Below are 17,026 nucleotides of genomic sequence, written 5' to 3' on the forward strand. Positions count from 1 at the left end.
TTCTGGTGCTAGAAGTCCAAAATCAAGGTGTCGGCAGGGTTGGTTCCTTCCGAGAGCTATGAGGGAAAGATCTGTTCCAGGTCCCTCTCCATGGCTTGTAGATGGAAGTCTTCTCTCTGTGTCTCTTCACATCATCTTTCCTCAATGCATGTCTGATTCCCCTTTTTATAAAGACACAAGTCATATTGGACTAAGGCCCACCCTAATGATATCATCTTAACTTGATTACCTATATTAGGATCCTATCTCCAAATAATGTCACATTCTTACAGTACTGGGGGTTAGGACTTGAACATATGAAGTTGGAAGGATGCAATTTACCCCAAAGATAAAGTTCAAAGCACTGTGAGAACTCATAGTTGTGAGATTTGAGGTAGGGTGGCCCAGGAAGTCTTTTTTTAGGAAGTGAAACTGAGTGGAGACCTGGAGGATGAATGGAAGTTTACTATGTAAAGAGGAAAGATAACATTTCTGGCCATGGATATAATACACGCTAAACCCCTCAGTGAGGGGCAGTATGGTGAATACAATGGCTAAAAGAAAGATAGCAAGGCTGGGGCAGAAGGGTGACATGATTAGATTTGTATATTTTAAAACATGGGGAAAATCTGAGGCCTATGGTGATGTCATTTTTTTTCCAGAGAGGATTTATGTTTGTTTCTTTTGGGTGGCTGTGATTACCAGTAATCAAAAATTAATGCAATCTGATCAGGACTAGAGATGATTTCCAGACAGGCCCTTGGACTACTGGTTTCCTTCCAGTTTGTCCTTCTCCTGGGATGTACCTGTTTAGGGTCCTGATCTAAAACCTAAGGGGTTTATCAGAACCTGCCCTCCTGAGCAAGGGGTGTGGGAGTGTCCCAGACTCCAAATATTGTACTTCTAGTTTCATGAGTCTGTCAAAAATTCTACTAAAGTCCTCAGCCTCTCTTGCATTCGTAGATGCCTATAGGCATGGCTCCAAATGCCAAGTTCATCTCTCTGCATCTCCTTTTCCTCTCAATAGAGGTATTAGTTCAAATGACCTATTACACCATCACCCTAAATGACTGCTTGTGGAAAATAAATTTGAAAGAGGCAAGATAAATGCTGGTAGAATCACAGAAAATTTGATATTAGTCAAGCATAATGATTCCAATAACTAGAGGCAGAAAGGTGAAAATGAAAAGAGATGAGTAGATGGAAAAACATTTTTAGGTAGAATTGGCAGAACTGGGAGTGGAGTATCAAGGAGAGACGGTGACTCCTAGCTTTCTAGTTTGTGCAACTGGATGGATGGCATATCATTCACTTACATAGGGAATATGTGGAGAGAACTGATGAGATGGGAGGGGATGATTCCAAGTTTCAATTCGGATCTGTTGATTTTGAGGTGCTTTGAGATATACCACAAGCTATATCACTTAAATATTTGTATGCATGAGCTCGAAAAACAGATCTGGATAGGAGATATAAATTTTCATATCATCATGGATGGAGAAGACAGACTTGGATGGAGATTTGAGAAACTCCAATATTTGTCTGTCTTTGCAATGGTGAAAGAGGAAAAGTGGGACTGGCCAGAGATGTATGAAGAAAACCAGAAAATGAGAGAAGGTTAGTGTTTCCAGAACGTCTAGTTAACAGTATTGATTACTGTTGAAAATTCAAGTATGATAATTATATACAGATGACTTTACCAAATATAAGTTGCTAGTGATGAGGTAGTAAACTACGACAACCTATATAAAGCTACTGGGAAGACAACACTATAAAGCTTTAAGAAGACAATAGATGAGAAAAAATTCTTTATGATCTCAGAATAGGCAAAGATCTCTTGAACAAGACATTTGTAATTGCATTAAAAATAAAATGACAATTGTAATTGCATTAATAATAAAAGATGGATGAATATGGTTACATTAAAATAAACAGCTTCTCATCCTCAAAATAGACTATAGCATTTAAGAAGCAAAGCACAGAATGGAAGAAGAAATTTTTCATGTTTAAAAATGACAAAGACTCTATATTCAGACTCTATGAACAACTAAAAAAAGAAAAGAAAAAAGAAAAAGAAAGAAAAGAAAAAAGATAGGCAATCCAGTAGAAAATGGGCAAAAGACCTAAACAGATGCTTGGTAAAAGAGGAGATCCAAACAGCCAATCAATATACAAAAAAGTGCTCACTGCACTCCAGCCTCAGTGACAGAGCGAAACTCTGTCTCAAAACAAAACAAAACAAAAGTGCTCAACTTCCCTAGTAATTAAGCATATGCAAATTAAAACTACATTCCTCTCCGACTTACCAGGTTGCACCCTCCCACTCCACAATAATGAAAAGTTTGAGAACATCAAGTGCTGGCAAAGATAAATTCTGAGAAGCTGCTGGTGGGAAAACACATTACGAACAAATTTTGAAACAGTTTGGCATCATAAAAGTAAAGGCACATAAACTTTTGACCGGATATTCCATTTCCATGCATAGAACCCTCGAAAAAAATATCATCATATATGTACCAGAATTCCTGCACACAAAAAAATGTTCTTTGAAGCATTGTTAACATATTCCCAGACCAGAAACAACTGAAGTGTCCTTTGACAGTAGAATGGATGATCTGTGATCTTTCATGTAATGAAGAATCATACGGTAATAAAAAAAATGGATGACCTTAAGTTTACATGTAATCATGTAAATGAATCCCATAATGTTGCCTTAAAGAAGCAAGATGCAAAAACAAACACACACACACACACACACACACACACACACACACACGGTAATTCTAACTATATGGTTAAAAAATGGGTAAATGGCTGAGCACAGTGGCTCATGCCTATAATTCTAGCACTTTGAGAGGCCAAGGTGGGAGAATCACTTGAGCCCACAAGTTTGAGACCAGCCTGGGCAGTATAGTGAGACCCCATCTCTAAAAAAAAAAACTTTAAAAAATTTTAATGGGTAAAATTAAAGTATATTGCTTAGAAATATGTACACCTAAAGGCTAAAATATAAAAAAGCAAGAATGGGTTATTACAAAAGTCAGAATAATATTTACCTCTTTGTGAGAGGAAGGGGACTATAACTGGGGAGGAGGTGGGGGGAGTTTTGGAGGAATGACGCTATTCTACTTTTTGACCAGAGTAGTGGTTATAACGGATGTAAGGTTATAAAGAATTGCTTTCTAATTATTCTGTAAGCTATATATGTTTTATGTTCTTTCTGTTTGAAAATTATCTCACTATAAAAAAGTAAAAAAAAAAGACTTCTAAAATTGTATTACTTAATCTTGAATAATATTGCTATTTTTGCCACTGATGCTTTTCAGCAGAAATTGAGTAAATCAATGTGATAAATGAGGCTAGTAAAATATGACCACACATGATGTGAGGCTAGTAAAATATAGCCACACATGATGCTTCATTTTGCTGCTAAAAATTCCCTATATTTGTGGAATCAGATAAATATTTAATTTTTTTTGTTAATTTCTAGGTCGGCTCATTACAAGCATGCTTTCTTGCAAAGAGGAATTTCCAGATTGATGTATATGAAGCTAGGGAAGGTACGTCCATAGTGAAAAATGCAGGATGAAGGCTTGGCATGGTGGCTCCTGGCACTGTGGGAGGCCAGGGCAGGTGGATCGCTTGAGGCCAGGAGTTTGAGACCAGCCTGGGCAACATGGCAAAACTCCATCTCTACAAAAAATACAATAATTAGCTTGGTGTGGTGGTGTGTGGTAGGAGGATTGCTTGAACCCAGGAGGCGGAGGTTGCAATGAGGCAAGATTGCGCCACTGTGCTCCAGCGTGGCAGAAGGAAGGAAGGAAGGAAGGAAGGAAGGAAGGAAGGAAGGAAGGAAGGAAGGAAGGAAGGAAAAAAGAAAGAGAAAGAAAGAAAGAAGGAAGGAAGGAAGGAAGGAAGGGAAGGAAGGAAGGAAGGAAGGAAGGAAGGAAGGAAGGAAGGAAGGAAGGAAGGAAGGGAAAGAATGGAAGGAGGGAAGGAGGGAAGGAAGGAGGGAAGGAAGGAAGGAAGGGAAAGAATGGAAGGAGGGAAGGAAGGAGGGAAGGAAGGAGGAAGGAAGGAAGGAAGGAAGGAAGGAAGGAAGGAAGGAAGGAAGGAAGGGAGAGAAAGAATTAATTGCAGGATGTGGTTCTAATTCTTTGACTTATTTTTCTTTAGATTTTCTGAACTTAAAAAGTTTCTTTAATAAAACAATTTTTTTAGAAAAACTAGTTTTTTTAAAAAAAACACCAACTATCTAAATTTAATTTAATATAAATTTACTGCTGTTAGCATTTTCTTTAGAAGAATTAAGAAGGTCTTTAATTTGGTTCTGAATGAACCAATTGTTCAGGTGCGGTAATTTTGCTTATCCTGGACTAGGATATAAAGAGTGTATAACATGGAGTCTGCTTCCAATGTCTCAGATCCTCGAGTGGCTGACTTCACACGTGGAAGAAGCATTAACTTAGCCCTTTCTCATAGAGGACGACAAGCCTTGAAAGCTGTTGGCCTGGAAGATCAGGTACTTAATGTATCTTTCTTATAGAAGATAATACCTGGTATTTTTCAACAATTGCGTGGATTTGATTTCATCCTGGCTTAAAAAGTACCATTTAATACCAAGAATCTCTGCATGAAAACTCATTCTACTAAAGCTTTTAATATTTGAAATTTGGCAAGAGGGTGAACATTGGACACTTGAAGCACCCGAGGGGGCCCCTGCAACCGGATGATTGCTTCCGATACTGGGTTCTCAACAGGATGGTGCATCAATGCCTGTAGAAAGTGAGAGTCAAGATGGCATCCAGGATAAGAGGAGCCAAATTCCTTTTTTTTCCCAATTGCACAGGCCCATAATCTCTTATCCACAATTTTACACTCCAAAAAACTCTGAAAACAGAAAGCTTCTTGTCACTCATTGAGTAGCAAAACCTGACCTGACATGAGACTCTTTGTAGTCTTTTAAAAATCTCATTTAGCATATATATGTTTTGCTACAGAAATTTTGTGTTTGATTATGGGATGGGTTTATGTGATATCAGCATATGGGTACTACATTACTTTTTAAAATTGAAAAATTCTGAATCCTGAAACCATGAAGCCCCATGGGTTTGGATAAAGAATGGTGGGCCTATAGCAGATTTTCATCATATGAGCTTAATGTTGTAGACCTTTTCACTGTCTACGTGTAGCTTGGTAATATAAACAGATGTGATATATGTATTTTTCTTGATACTACTTTCAGTGACAATGTGTCTTTGAGCTGATAATACAAGTAAATATGAGTGTTATTTGCATTCCTATTATTTTCTCCCAGATAGCAGCAGCCATGTGTAAGAAAACACTTTGCATTGAATGTTAGGAGCCCTGGGTTTTACTCCTTATAATCTCCCTTTTTGTCATGATGGGAAAATCACTTAACCTCTGTAACAACAAATCACTTTCCTCAATCTGTGATATTTGATTTAGATCAGATAAATTTTAAGCCAGTTCTAAGATCTAAGATTAAAAAAAAAACTAAAAGCTTCATGATCACCATTTTCATTGAAGGAGTTTCTACCACGTTGGGCTTCTATGGCCTTTCACAATTTTTAAAATGTCTTGGAGAATACTTGAAATTACATTTAAAAATCAACTTCTATCTTTCTCGCATAATGCCATGTTACTGTCAGTGAACTCAATATTTCTGGTTTCATTTCAGATTGTATCCCAAGGTATTCCCATGAGAGCAAGAATGATCCACTCTCTTTCAGGAAAAAAGTCTGCAGTTCCCTATGGGACAAAGTCTCAGGTAGGTTTACCCCAGAGATCATTGTTCGTGTACTGATTATAAGGAAGTCAACGTCTGGAACTTGCCTCTTGCTTGATGGCCCCTCTCTCTCCAGTCCTATCTCTTACATTGCTTGGCTTAGTCTAGACCCCAGGAATACAATACTAGTTAGCAAGTTTATTCAGAGGAGATGCTCAAAACAAGCCCCAGATCAGAATAAACATTCAAAAAGAATTAGCTGTTACTGTTCTTATTGTGCCGTTTCTTGCCTTTGTGCTGCCCTGCTACCTGGGACACCCTTTCCCTCTTTTCTTCTTTTCAATTAGATGGAGAAGATGACTATCTTATTTGTCGTCAAACATAATGTACAAGAACAATCTAGAAGCTTTCATGATGTTGTTGCCCTTCCCTAACTCACCCTCTTTCTCAAAATTGGGCTTATAATAGAATATATAGAATGATCCAGAAATGCTTTCGGTACTACACGATTTCTGAAACAACAGAGGCCAGATGAAGATGGAGAGTTTATGAAAGCAGACTTATTATCCTGCTGTGTGCTTTCCTTATCTTTCACACAGTAACACACAGAACAGGGGGAAATCTGTATTTCATCTAATTAGACCTTCTGATTCTGTTCTTGAGAGATAATGAATGCACCAAACATCCATCGACAAGAGAAAAACTCCAACTTGCTTTATTTTTATCCAGCTATGCCTCCTTTTATGAAGTGCAGAGTCTGAGTGAGATTCATATTCTTCTAAGTCTCTGACCCTCAGCAGAGCTCTCATTGAAAGTAGACCTGTGCTTCTCAAACTCACCTGGGATCCTGTTAAAATGCAGAGTCTGACTCATTAGGACTGGGGTGGAGGCGGAGGTTCTACAATTCTAACCAGCTTCCGGGTGTTTATTTGTTTCACTGAGTTGAGAGTGAAATCAACGCAATCCTCTCACTGTTCACTTGTATTAACAAGGAACGTCCGGAGGAAGGCCAAGTCACCATAGCAGTCCCCGCTTCAGAGACTGAACCGGTAATGTATCCATAGATAAGATACGGTTCAGGTATCAGAAAAGCTAAATGAGGAGAGGGACTTGGACCTGACACCATCACCCCCACCACCGTGTCTGTGTGTGTGTGTGTGTGCGTGTGTGTGTGTGTGTGTGAGCGAGAGAGACAGTGTGCATACATTCCCCAAGAGAGTGAACGTGTTGGTGTGAGTTCCCATTTTGCGGCCTTCAATGCATTACAAGGAGGAAACGGCCCCTCCCGCATCATTCCTGCTACTTCTCAATTCTTAAGAATTGAGTTTATGCAAAATTTACAGGGGCCCCACATACTTCAGTTTTTCTTTATCGTCACTTTTATATCTCAGTCAAATATGGCGGCCTCCTTGCCCTTTAAGAACTGCATAAAATTGCTTTACCTGGTCAGTTCCACCGCCCGTGGGAGCACAACGCCATTCCCATGACTCTGGGATTTCTTCACATCCCCGGGGAGCCCACCTTCTCTTGGCCTCGCAAAGTGTTACGATTATAGGCGTGACCGGGCGCGGTGGCTCAAGCCTGTAATCCCGGCACTTTGGGAGGCCGAGGCGGGCGGATCATAAGGTCGGAAGATCGAGACCATCTGGCCAATATGGTGAAACCCCGTCTCTACTAAAAATACAAAAAACCAGCCGGGCGAGGTGGCGGCGCCTGTAGTCCCAGCTACTCGGGAGGCAGAGGCAGGAGAATGGCGGGAACCCGGGAGGCGGAGCTTGCAGTGAGCCGAGATCGAGCCACTGCACTCCAGCCTGGGCGACAGAGCGAGTCTCTGTTTCAACAAAAAAAAGAAAAAAGAAAGAAAGAAAGGGACACTCTGGTGTTCCTGCAGGGCTGACAAGTCTATCAGTTCCCAGTTGACTGAGGTGGAAAGAAAATATCTTCCCCATGTAAATTAATCTTCATAATTTGGGCCAAGCACGGTGGCTGACACCTGTAATCCCAGAACTTTGGGAGGCCAAGGTAGATGGATTGTTTGAGCCCAGGAGTTCAAAACCAGCCTGGGCAACATGGCAAGACCCTGTATCTACATAAAAAATTCAAAAATTAGCCGGGCATGGTGGTGGGCACCTGTAGTCCCAGCTACTTGGGAGACTAAGGTGGGAAGATCGCTTGAGCCCGGGAGGTTGAGGCTGCAGTAAGCCATGATCAAGCCACCACACTCCAGCCTGGGCAACAGCAAGACCCTGTCTCAAAAATTTAAAAAAAAAAAAAAAAAATTAAAAATTAAAAAACCTTTATAATTTGAATGTTTCCTAACATAATTTAAATGACAAGTTTGATTTCTGTCGAAATACAGTCTATTAATAACTTAGCTTTGAGGAAGAGAATGAAGATGTTTCTGTTCATTTTAAATTATACAAAGACAGGAATTTCTTCTTCAGTCATTACCACTGACCAAGTTATTTTTACACTAAGTATAGATTTAGCTGTTAATGTATACTTCTATTTTTGGATGAGGTGAAGATTCATAAATTAGTATATATGTGTTAAAAATATTTGTTATGTCCCATAATTTGGGAAATTATATGCTTTAAAATTTTAAAGAATAGATTCACCATGAATTACCAGCTTGCATTATGACTTTAATGGGCCCCAAGTGGCACTTTGGCCTCCATGGGCTCCTTTTCTAGAAAAATAATAAATATTAAAAATTAGATTTTATGGGTTCATTGGTATAAAGATTAATAAAATCCATGCTGGATTTATTATTACATATTTGTTATTATATAATACTTAACATTTTTCTTTTTTTCCTTTTCTTTCTTTCTTTCTTTATTCCTTTCTTTTTTTTTTTTTTTTTTTTTTTTGAGATAGAGTCTCACTCTGTCATCCAGGCTGAAGTGCAGTGGCACGATCTTGGCTCACCGCAACTTCTGCCTCTCGGGTTCAAGCAGTTCTTCTGCCTCAGCTTCCTGTGACTACAGGCACGTGCCACCACGCCCAGCTAATTTTTGTATTTTTAGTAGGGACGGGGTTTTGCCATGTTGGCCAGGTTGGTCTTAAACTCCTGACCTCAATTGATCGGCCAGGTTGGTCTTAAACTCCTGACCTCAATTGATCGGCCAGGTTGGTCTTAAACTCCTGACCTCAATTGATCGGCCTGCCTCAGCCTCCCAAAGTGCTGGGATTACAGGGATGAGCCACCATGCCCGGCCACTTTTTTCCTTCTGATTTAAAAATAAACCAAAATCAAAACATTTTTATAATACTTTTAAGAGTCCTTAAAAATGTTTTGATTTAGTTTATTTTTAAATCAGTAGGAAAAAAGTGGCCTGGTGATGTGGCTCATCCCTGTAATCCCAGCACTTTGGGTGGCCATGGTCGGTGGATCACCTGAGGTTAGGAGTTCGAGACCAGGCTGGCCAACATGGCAAAACCCCATTTCTACTAAAAATAAAAAAAAAAAAAAATTGGCTGGGTGTGGTGGCGGGCACCTGTAATCCCAGCTACTTGGGAAGCTGAGGCAGGAGAATCGCTTGAACCCGGAAGGTGGAGGTTGCAGTGAGCTGAGATCTCGCCATTGCACTCCAACGTGGGCAACAGCACAAGACTCTGTTTCAAAAAAAAAAAAGTATTGTAGGCCCATAGGCACTGTGCCTACCTTGCCTCAGGGGAGGGTCAGCTTTGCTGAATTGTCCTATAAAGTTAGAAACAACCAACACATGTTCCATGCAAGGACTGGTCCTATTCCTATCAACCTTCATCCCTACCACAACCAACATACACACACACACACCCCTTTTACATTGAAATGAAAGCCTTCAAAGTTGTCTCTTCAGGAAATAACACTTTGATTCTAGTGATACTGTCATGTCTGAAGTTTTTCTAAGAGCTAAATTTGGAGACCTAAGCTGAAAATATTACATTTATGATTTGTTTTTGATATAGAACTCTCTTGATGAAAATTATATTTTAGCTACCAGAGAAGGATTTGATTTTTAAAGTATTAAACTTTGAAAAAGCCTAAGTGTAAACTTGGATATTGTATTATATGTGTTTGGCTAAAGCGTTCTTTTTTAAACAAAAAAAACAAAGGTCATTTAGCGAAATGGTTACAAAATTAAGCTTGCAACCCTCTGCTAAATAATAAATATGTTTTATTGCTGAGTGAATAACTTAGAATTATATTTGTCCATTCACCAGAAACAAACAGTATCTACCCTACTTTTCTTGCAGTATATCCTTTCTGTAAGCAGAGAAAATCTAAACAAGGATCTATTGACTGGTAAGTCTAATGCTTTCATTTACCAGTTGTCATTTTGAGTAAAGCACATGACACTAATCTTGTCATATGATTTACTGGATTTGTTTGCTGCTCCTTTCCATGGGTTATGAAGAGCAAGACTATGTACATTACAAAGTCCTTCTTGAAGTTAGGTATGATAGCTCATGCCTGTAATCCCAGCACTCTGAGAGGGTGAGGCCAGGATCGCTTGAGCCCAGGAATTTGAGACCAGCCTGGGCAACATGGAGAGACCCTATCTCTACGAAGAATGAAAAATTAGCTGGGTGTGGAAGCGTGTACCTATAGTCCCGGCTACTCAAGAGCCTGAGGTGGAAGGATCACTTGAGCCAGGGAGGTCGAGGCTACAGTGAGATGTGAGTGATGCGATTGTACCACTGCACTCCACCCTGGGCAACAGAGGGAGACCCTGTCTCAAAAAAAGAAATAAATAAACGAAGTCCTTCTTGAAAATATCAATTGCCTAAAGTTTTTAGAGATGAGGTCTTGCTGTCACCCAGAGTGGTGTGCAGTGGTGCAATCATGGCTCACTGCAACTTCGAACTCCTGTGCTCAAGCTATCTTCCCACCTTGGCCACCCGAGAAGCTGGGACTACAGCACATGCTACCACATACGACTAATTTTTAAATTTGTTTTGAAGGTAGAGTCTTTCTATGTTGTCCAGGTTGGTCTTGAACTCCTGACTCAAGTGATTCTCCCACCTCAGACTCCAGAGTAGCTGGGATTACAGGTGCTAGCACCCACTTCACTGACTATTCTCTGAACTGAAATCATTTGTTTAACATGTACTGAATCCCCATGGTCTCCTAGGCACCAAGTGAATGAGTGTTCACGCTGATGAAGAACTCACACTCTAATGGAATGATAGATAAACTCAAACAATTCGCAAAGTGACACAATTAGATTTGCCTTTTGGGCCAGGCACGGTGGCTCACGCCTGTAATCCCAGCACTTTGGGAGGCTGAGGCAGGTGGATCACAAGGTCAGGAGTTCGAGACCAGTCTGGCCAATATGGTGAAACTCTGTCTCTATTAAAAATACAAAAATTAAAAAAAAAAATTAGCTGAATGTGGTGGCACATGCCTGTAATCCCAGCTACGTTGGAGGCTGAGGCAGGAGAATTGCTTGAACCCAGAAGGCAGAGATTGCAGCAAGCCGAGATCATGCCATTGCACTCCAGCCTGGGTGATAGAGGGAGACTCAGTCTCAATAATAAAATAATAATAATAATAATAATAATAATAATAATAAAGATTTGCCTGTTAGAGAGATGAAAAGCCGTAGTGTGAAGACTGAGAAGGGGTTGCAATCTTCAAGGGGTTTCCATAATCCCTGGGCACAAAAGGGCCCAAGAATAAAGCTATAGTAATGTGGTTGGAAAGTAGGGTGTAGATTCATGATATTTGTAACAGAATAAATCGATAGATAGGGGATATAGAAAGTTGAGAAAGAGAAAGGTGTAAAATAGAACCCTGAAGTTTTAAATTTGTGTAACTAAAAAAGGCCTACCTATTCATGGAAAAGCCACTGGATTAAAAATTAAATTTGTAGCTTGTATAGTCAATCCAATCACACCCCATGTATCCCTTACTAAGTTTAAGCCTACATTGTAGTTGCTTTTCCTCCCCTCAGCATTTGTATTAAACAGATTTATTCCCAGCAAAGCATGCCACTTAATATTTCTACTGTCTTTTAAACTAGTCCCTCGTGATGGAGCCCAGTAGACTCTGATTTTTAAATAGAGGCTGTACATGATTTATCTTTGTTTCTCCACAATCCCCTCAATACATCTACTGAATGTAACTGAATCTAATGGGATTAAACTGGGAGGGGAGGGCTATGAGAAATTTCACTTTAGTTGATTCACTAGATATAAGAGAGAGGGTTTAGTATTATTCTTAATTGTATTTCTTTAGTTATATTTGTCAGACTGCCTTTTGGATGGGTAGATGGGTGGAGTGGAGGCAGTTTGCTAGGTATATTCAAGTTGATATCAAGAAAGCAAATGAACCAGCCAGGTGCAGTGGCTCACATCTGTAATCCCAGCACCTTGGTAGGCTGAGGAGGGACGATGGCTTGAGCCCAGGAGTATAATTGCACCACTGCATTCCAGCCCTGGGCCACAGAGCAAGTCGTCAACTCAAAAAAATCAAAACAAAACAACAACAAGAAAAACCCACAAAACAGCTGTTACAAAAAGCAGTATAGCAGACCTATGACACCGTCTTTCTAAAATCCTCTCAATTTATCAAGATAAAAATAACAGCAAACATCCATTGAGGCACCAAGCTCTATGTTAAGTGTTTTACATGCAGAGATTTGCATAACCCTTCCAACAACTCTATGAGGGGGAAATTACTTTTATTTCAGTTTCACAGATGGTGAAATGGAGGCTTAGAGAGCTTGGATCACACTGTTAATAAGTGGTAGAATCTGGATTTAAATTTGAGTCTGTTTATCCCAAAGTCCATGCTTTTAACTATTATGACTTCTGCCTCCGATATTATATATAAAACATCTGTTAATACTAAGGAACTTAAAACATGGGAAAGGTACAATCTTAGTGTACACATCAGAAGTTCCCCAAATTGTTTTTCATTAGGAATGTGCTGCATGGCACACAATTTCATAAATGCCATAAATACATCAATAAAATGAATGCTGAATCTCTTCACTCTTTGTTGGGCATATAAAGTTTGTTCTTTGTTTACAGGGCATCAAATGTGGGAGGTTTTCATTCCACATATTTAATCAATTATAAATGCTCACTTCTCCCTAACTGCACAAGCTCGCCTCTGACAACATTGTCTTTCCATGATTTCCCTACATTGGCATTTCATGCGGGATTGTTTCATGGTTCAGCCGCTGTTCTGTGAGATGTTAATAATTGTTAAGCCAAAGCAAACAGACAAAGGATGTGTGGCCAAACAAGTTTGACAAATCCTGCATCAAACAAGTGTTCAGCCTTTTTTCTTACAGTACGTCTCAGGGCTTTTGTTATATTCTTGGTCTGCATTGCGGATCTTCCAGAGCAGCACAGTCCAACATGTGGCCACAAATACCAGGCACGTGTGTACTTTTCAAATTTATACTAACCGTGTTAAAAAAAAAAAAAAAAAAAAGGAAGGTGGTGTTATTTTTAATAAGATACTTTAACCTAGGCCGGGCACAGTGGCTCACACCTGTAATCCCAGCACTTTGGAAGGCTTAGGTGGGTGGATCACCTGAGGCCAGGAGTTTGAGACCAGCCTGGTCAACATGGTGAAATCCCACCTCTACTAAAAATATAAATATTAGCTGGGTGTGTTGGTGGGCACCTGTAATCCCAGCTACTCAGGAGAATCTCTGGAATCCGGGAGGTAAGCCAGGAGAATCTCTGGAATCCGGGAGGTGGAGGGTGCAGTGAGCTGAGATTGCGCCATTGCACTCCAACCTGGGCAACAAGAGTGAAAATCTGTCTCAAAAAAATATACATATATTTTAACCTAATATATCCAAAATATTATCATTTCAATATGTAATCAATATCAGAAAGTTATTCACTGTCATTCTTTTTATATATGCTTTTTGTTCTAATTTGCCAAAATGTAATGCAGGCAACACATCTCAATTTAGGATAGCCACATTCCAAGCACTCAAATGCTACGTGTGGCTGGACACTAGGACAGCACAGCCCAAGACAGAGTATTCGGCATTACTCTTCTGTCTTTGACAACAGAACAGTTTTTTTGAGGGAGTATATCCCAGAACTAACGTTCTATAAAAAATTATTTAGGATGTAATACTATACACTTATGTAAAACATAAACATAATTTTGTTAAAAGTTTATGTCACCAACACATGTTATGTTTCTAAAATATATCCTTGGCATATCAGGTCAACTCTGATTACTTCAAAGTTATTTGACAAACTACTTATACATAGATGAATTTCTTTGGTTTAGGGTCTGTCAGATTTTGCAAGAAAGTTAAAATCTTCAAACCCCAAATCAAACTGAAACAAAACAGAGTAAAATAAGACAAGATTGAGATGAAGAGGGGAGATAAGTACAGGCAGGAATAGAACTCCTGCCTTATTTTCCCCATTTTTTTTCAAATTCAACATTCTTTTTATGTACTTTTTTGACATACAAAAAACTGTACGTAATTAATGTATACAGCTTGATGAGCTTGGTCTTTAATTTTTTCACTTTGTGTGACCTCAAGCATTTGACCTTTACTTCCAGAATCTTGGTTACTCCCTTTTTAAGATGAAGGATTTTGAACTAAATCATCTCTGAGGTCTAGTCCAGCTCTGACACCTGTATTCTGATTTGTGCCTTTAAGAATAGTAAATAGGCTATATTTATAGATGAATACATGAGCATTAATAGGGACAAAATCATATTTTCCTGTTGTAACAAGGACATAATTAATAGTTCATAAACTGAAATTCACTCAATTCTCTAGAGTGCTAGCAGGCAAAACAGAAAATTCTGAAAATAATTTGTTTCAGTTTATTGAGAGGTTTCAAAGCTTCTTACTCATTTTCCCCCTAACTATTCCAGTGTTTGATTTCAAAGAGATTTAAAGTCAACAATCTCTATTTGTGACAACTTCAATCGGAATTCCGGAAAACTAGCTAAAAAGAGATATAGAGACATGCATAATATGAGGAAAGGAGCTTGGCTGAATATTTCCAATCACAGCAAAACCTTAGATTAGAGGCGATGTCTGGAATATGAGATGCTTGCTTCTTTCCCAGGGTGCTAATAATTACAGCAATGCAAGAGTTTGCACAGTGGAATCAGTTGGATGTTTCCTTTTTGAGATGAGAATAATTGGTTTGTATTCATCTGTTTTACTAGCAAATTATACTGAAATAGTTACCAAACAGTTGTCAAATTCCATTTAAGTGAACTTATTTTAACATTGTTATGAATAAAATTCTCTACCATACTGTTCCCAGAAAACAATTAATATTTCAGTTTCATTAAGCGAAATGAGAATTGAAATTTCATTCTGTTTGCCTCTTTCTCCATTTCCTCAGCTGCTGAGAAAAACCCCGGTGTGAAAATGCACTTTAACCACAAGCTGTTGAAATGTAATCCAGAGGAAGGAATGATCACAGTGCTTGGGTAACTATGGGTCAGGTTTTGGACTTCAGAGGTGAAAGCTGGGAGTGGAGAATTGTATCCATAAACTTTGTTCTTTGGCTCTTTTGAAAGAGTTAAAAGATTATTGAAAGGATCATCCAAATAGTTTCTAGATTCAAGGAATTTTAGATTGAAAATAGGCCCTGATCCATCTGAATACCAATGCCAATAATTCTTAATTCTCATACTCGCTCACCTTCCTACTGTACTGTATTCCACACTGGTGACTCTAATGTGCTTCAAACTCTCTCCTCTCTCACAAATACGTGACCCTCCACTGCTGTCCTGTTCTCTTTCCAGGTGCTATTTCTCTGCCTTTCCTCGGATGATTCTATTTCCTCTAAGGTTCCAAGCCTCATATCCCACTCTTGTGATATGCTATGGATCCACATGCATGGCTTCAACAACCACATCTCTAAGATGAATATTTCCAGTCCAAGCCTCTTTCTTCATTCTAAATCCTTATAGAAGCTCTAATCAATTTATGTTAATTTCCCATCACGCATCCTTGCTGGAACATCTTGCCATTATCTCAAACACATCTAAAACCTTGATCACCTGCTTCTCCCAGATCACATTCCATTCCTGACTTCCCCAGAACTAATGCCCGAATAATTAGAATCATTCATGATGTGTTCTTCCCCCTGTCCTCTCCCATTAAATCTAGAACACTCCTCAGTATCTCCTACTTTCTACCAGCTTCAGAGTCTGTCTTCCTCCTTCTAGCTGCAGGACAGTACTTCTGGCTGTCATCCCTGCACATGTACTATAATATGTTTCCATCACCTCATCCCTGTTTTCTGCTCCCTTTGGCATTCTGCCTTCACTTCAAACTGCCAAGGAAGTTTTCTTAAATTGCAACTCTTCATACATCATTCCCCTAATAGAAAAGTTCAGTTTCCCTTTTGCCAGAATAATGTTTTCAAATCTTTTATCTTAACATTCAAGATTCTCTTCTTTTCCTTTTCCTTTCTCTCCCTACCTTGTATTCTTTTCTTAAGCTTTTCTTCTAATACCTCTGCTCAAGCCAAATGTATTGTTAGAAAATCCTGGTCACATCCTTGTGGTTGTACATACATTCATTTGTACACTTGGAACACTTGCCCTGTTTTCAAGATTCTCCTTCTTCATGCAAAAATCTCAAATCCTGTCACACTTCTGTGGCCTACCATGTCTTTATTAATCAGTAGGGTGTTGTGCTATTCTCATAAGCAAATGTATGACTGGGACAAGTGTTTTCATCTAAATGTTACATCTATTAACTCAAAGCTCCAAATCAAACATGTAAAAGTGAGCTTTCTAAGTTATCTGTGGAGCCACTACTTCTCACACCCAGAGGTACATCATCATTTTCACCACTAGACATATTTTTCTTTTGGATGTTTTGTTCTGTTTTTCAGATCTGACAAAGTTCCCAAAGATGTCACTTGTGACCTTATTGTAGGATGTGATGGAGCCTATTCAACTGTCAGATCTCACCTGATGAAGAAACCTCGCTTTGATTACAGTCAGCAGTACATTCCTCATGGGTACATGGAGTTGACTATTCCACCTAAGAACGGAGATGTGAGTCCTTGCCCTTTCTCAACGCCTTCGCACAACCCTTGCACCATGAGTGCAAATGCATATTCTAGTGCAGTCGTTCTCAGCAACATGTCTTGATCCATTTTGAGGCCTATCACAAGAACTTTGTAATTAATAATAAATTGGATGCATAGGTATCTTTTTAATAATACAATTCTCAGTCCTTTCTTTTTTGATATGCTTTCTTGAGTGAAAAAGAAAGGAGAAGGCTGGGCATAGTGGCTCAGGCCTGTAATCCTGGCAATTTGGGAGGCCAAGGTAGGAGGATGGCT

At 39.2% G+C, this 17,026-nt stretch overlaps 1 protein-coding gene across 1 annotated transcript in view; it reads left to right on the top strand.

The window, feature by feature from the left end:
• Positions 1-17,026, top strand: part of KMO (kynurenine 3-monooxygenase) — a 58,400-nt gene that overhangs the window by 13,672 nt on the left and 27,702 nt on the right. The window contains exons 2-7 of the mRNA XM_050770884.1: positions 3,470-3,539; positions 4,404-4,501; positions 5,681-5,770; positions 9,968-10,016; positions 15,065-15,152; positions 16,571-16,736. Coding sequence (XP_050626841.1) covers positions 3,470-3,539; positions 4,404-4,501; positions 5,681-5,770; positions 9,968-10,016; positions 15,065-15,152; positions 16,571-16,736 — 561 coding nt within the window. The remainder of the gene's footprint in view (positions 1-3,469; positions 3,540-4,403; positions 4,502-5,680; positions 5,771-9,967; positions 10,017-15,064; positions 15,153-16,570; positions 16,737-17,026) is intronic.

This window comes from Macaca thibetana, chromosome 1 (assembly GCF_024542745.1).
Source record: "Macaca thibetana thibetana isolate TM-01 chromosome 1, ASM2454274v1, whole genome shotgun sequence".
Lineage (NCBI taxonomy): Eukaryota > Metazoa > Chordata > Mammalia > Primates > Cercopithecidae > Macaca > Macaca thibetana.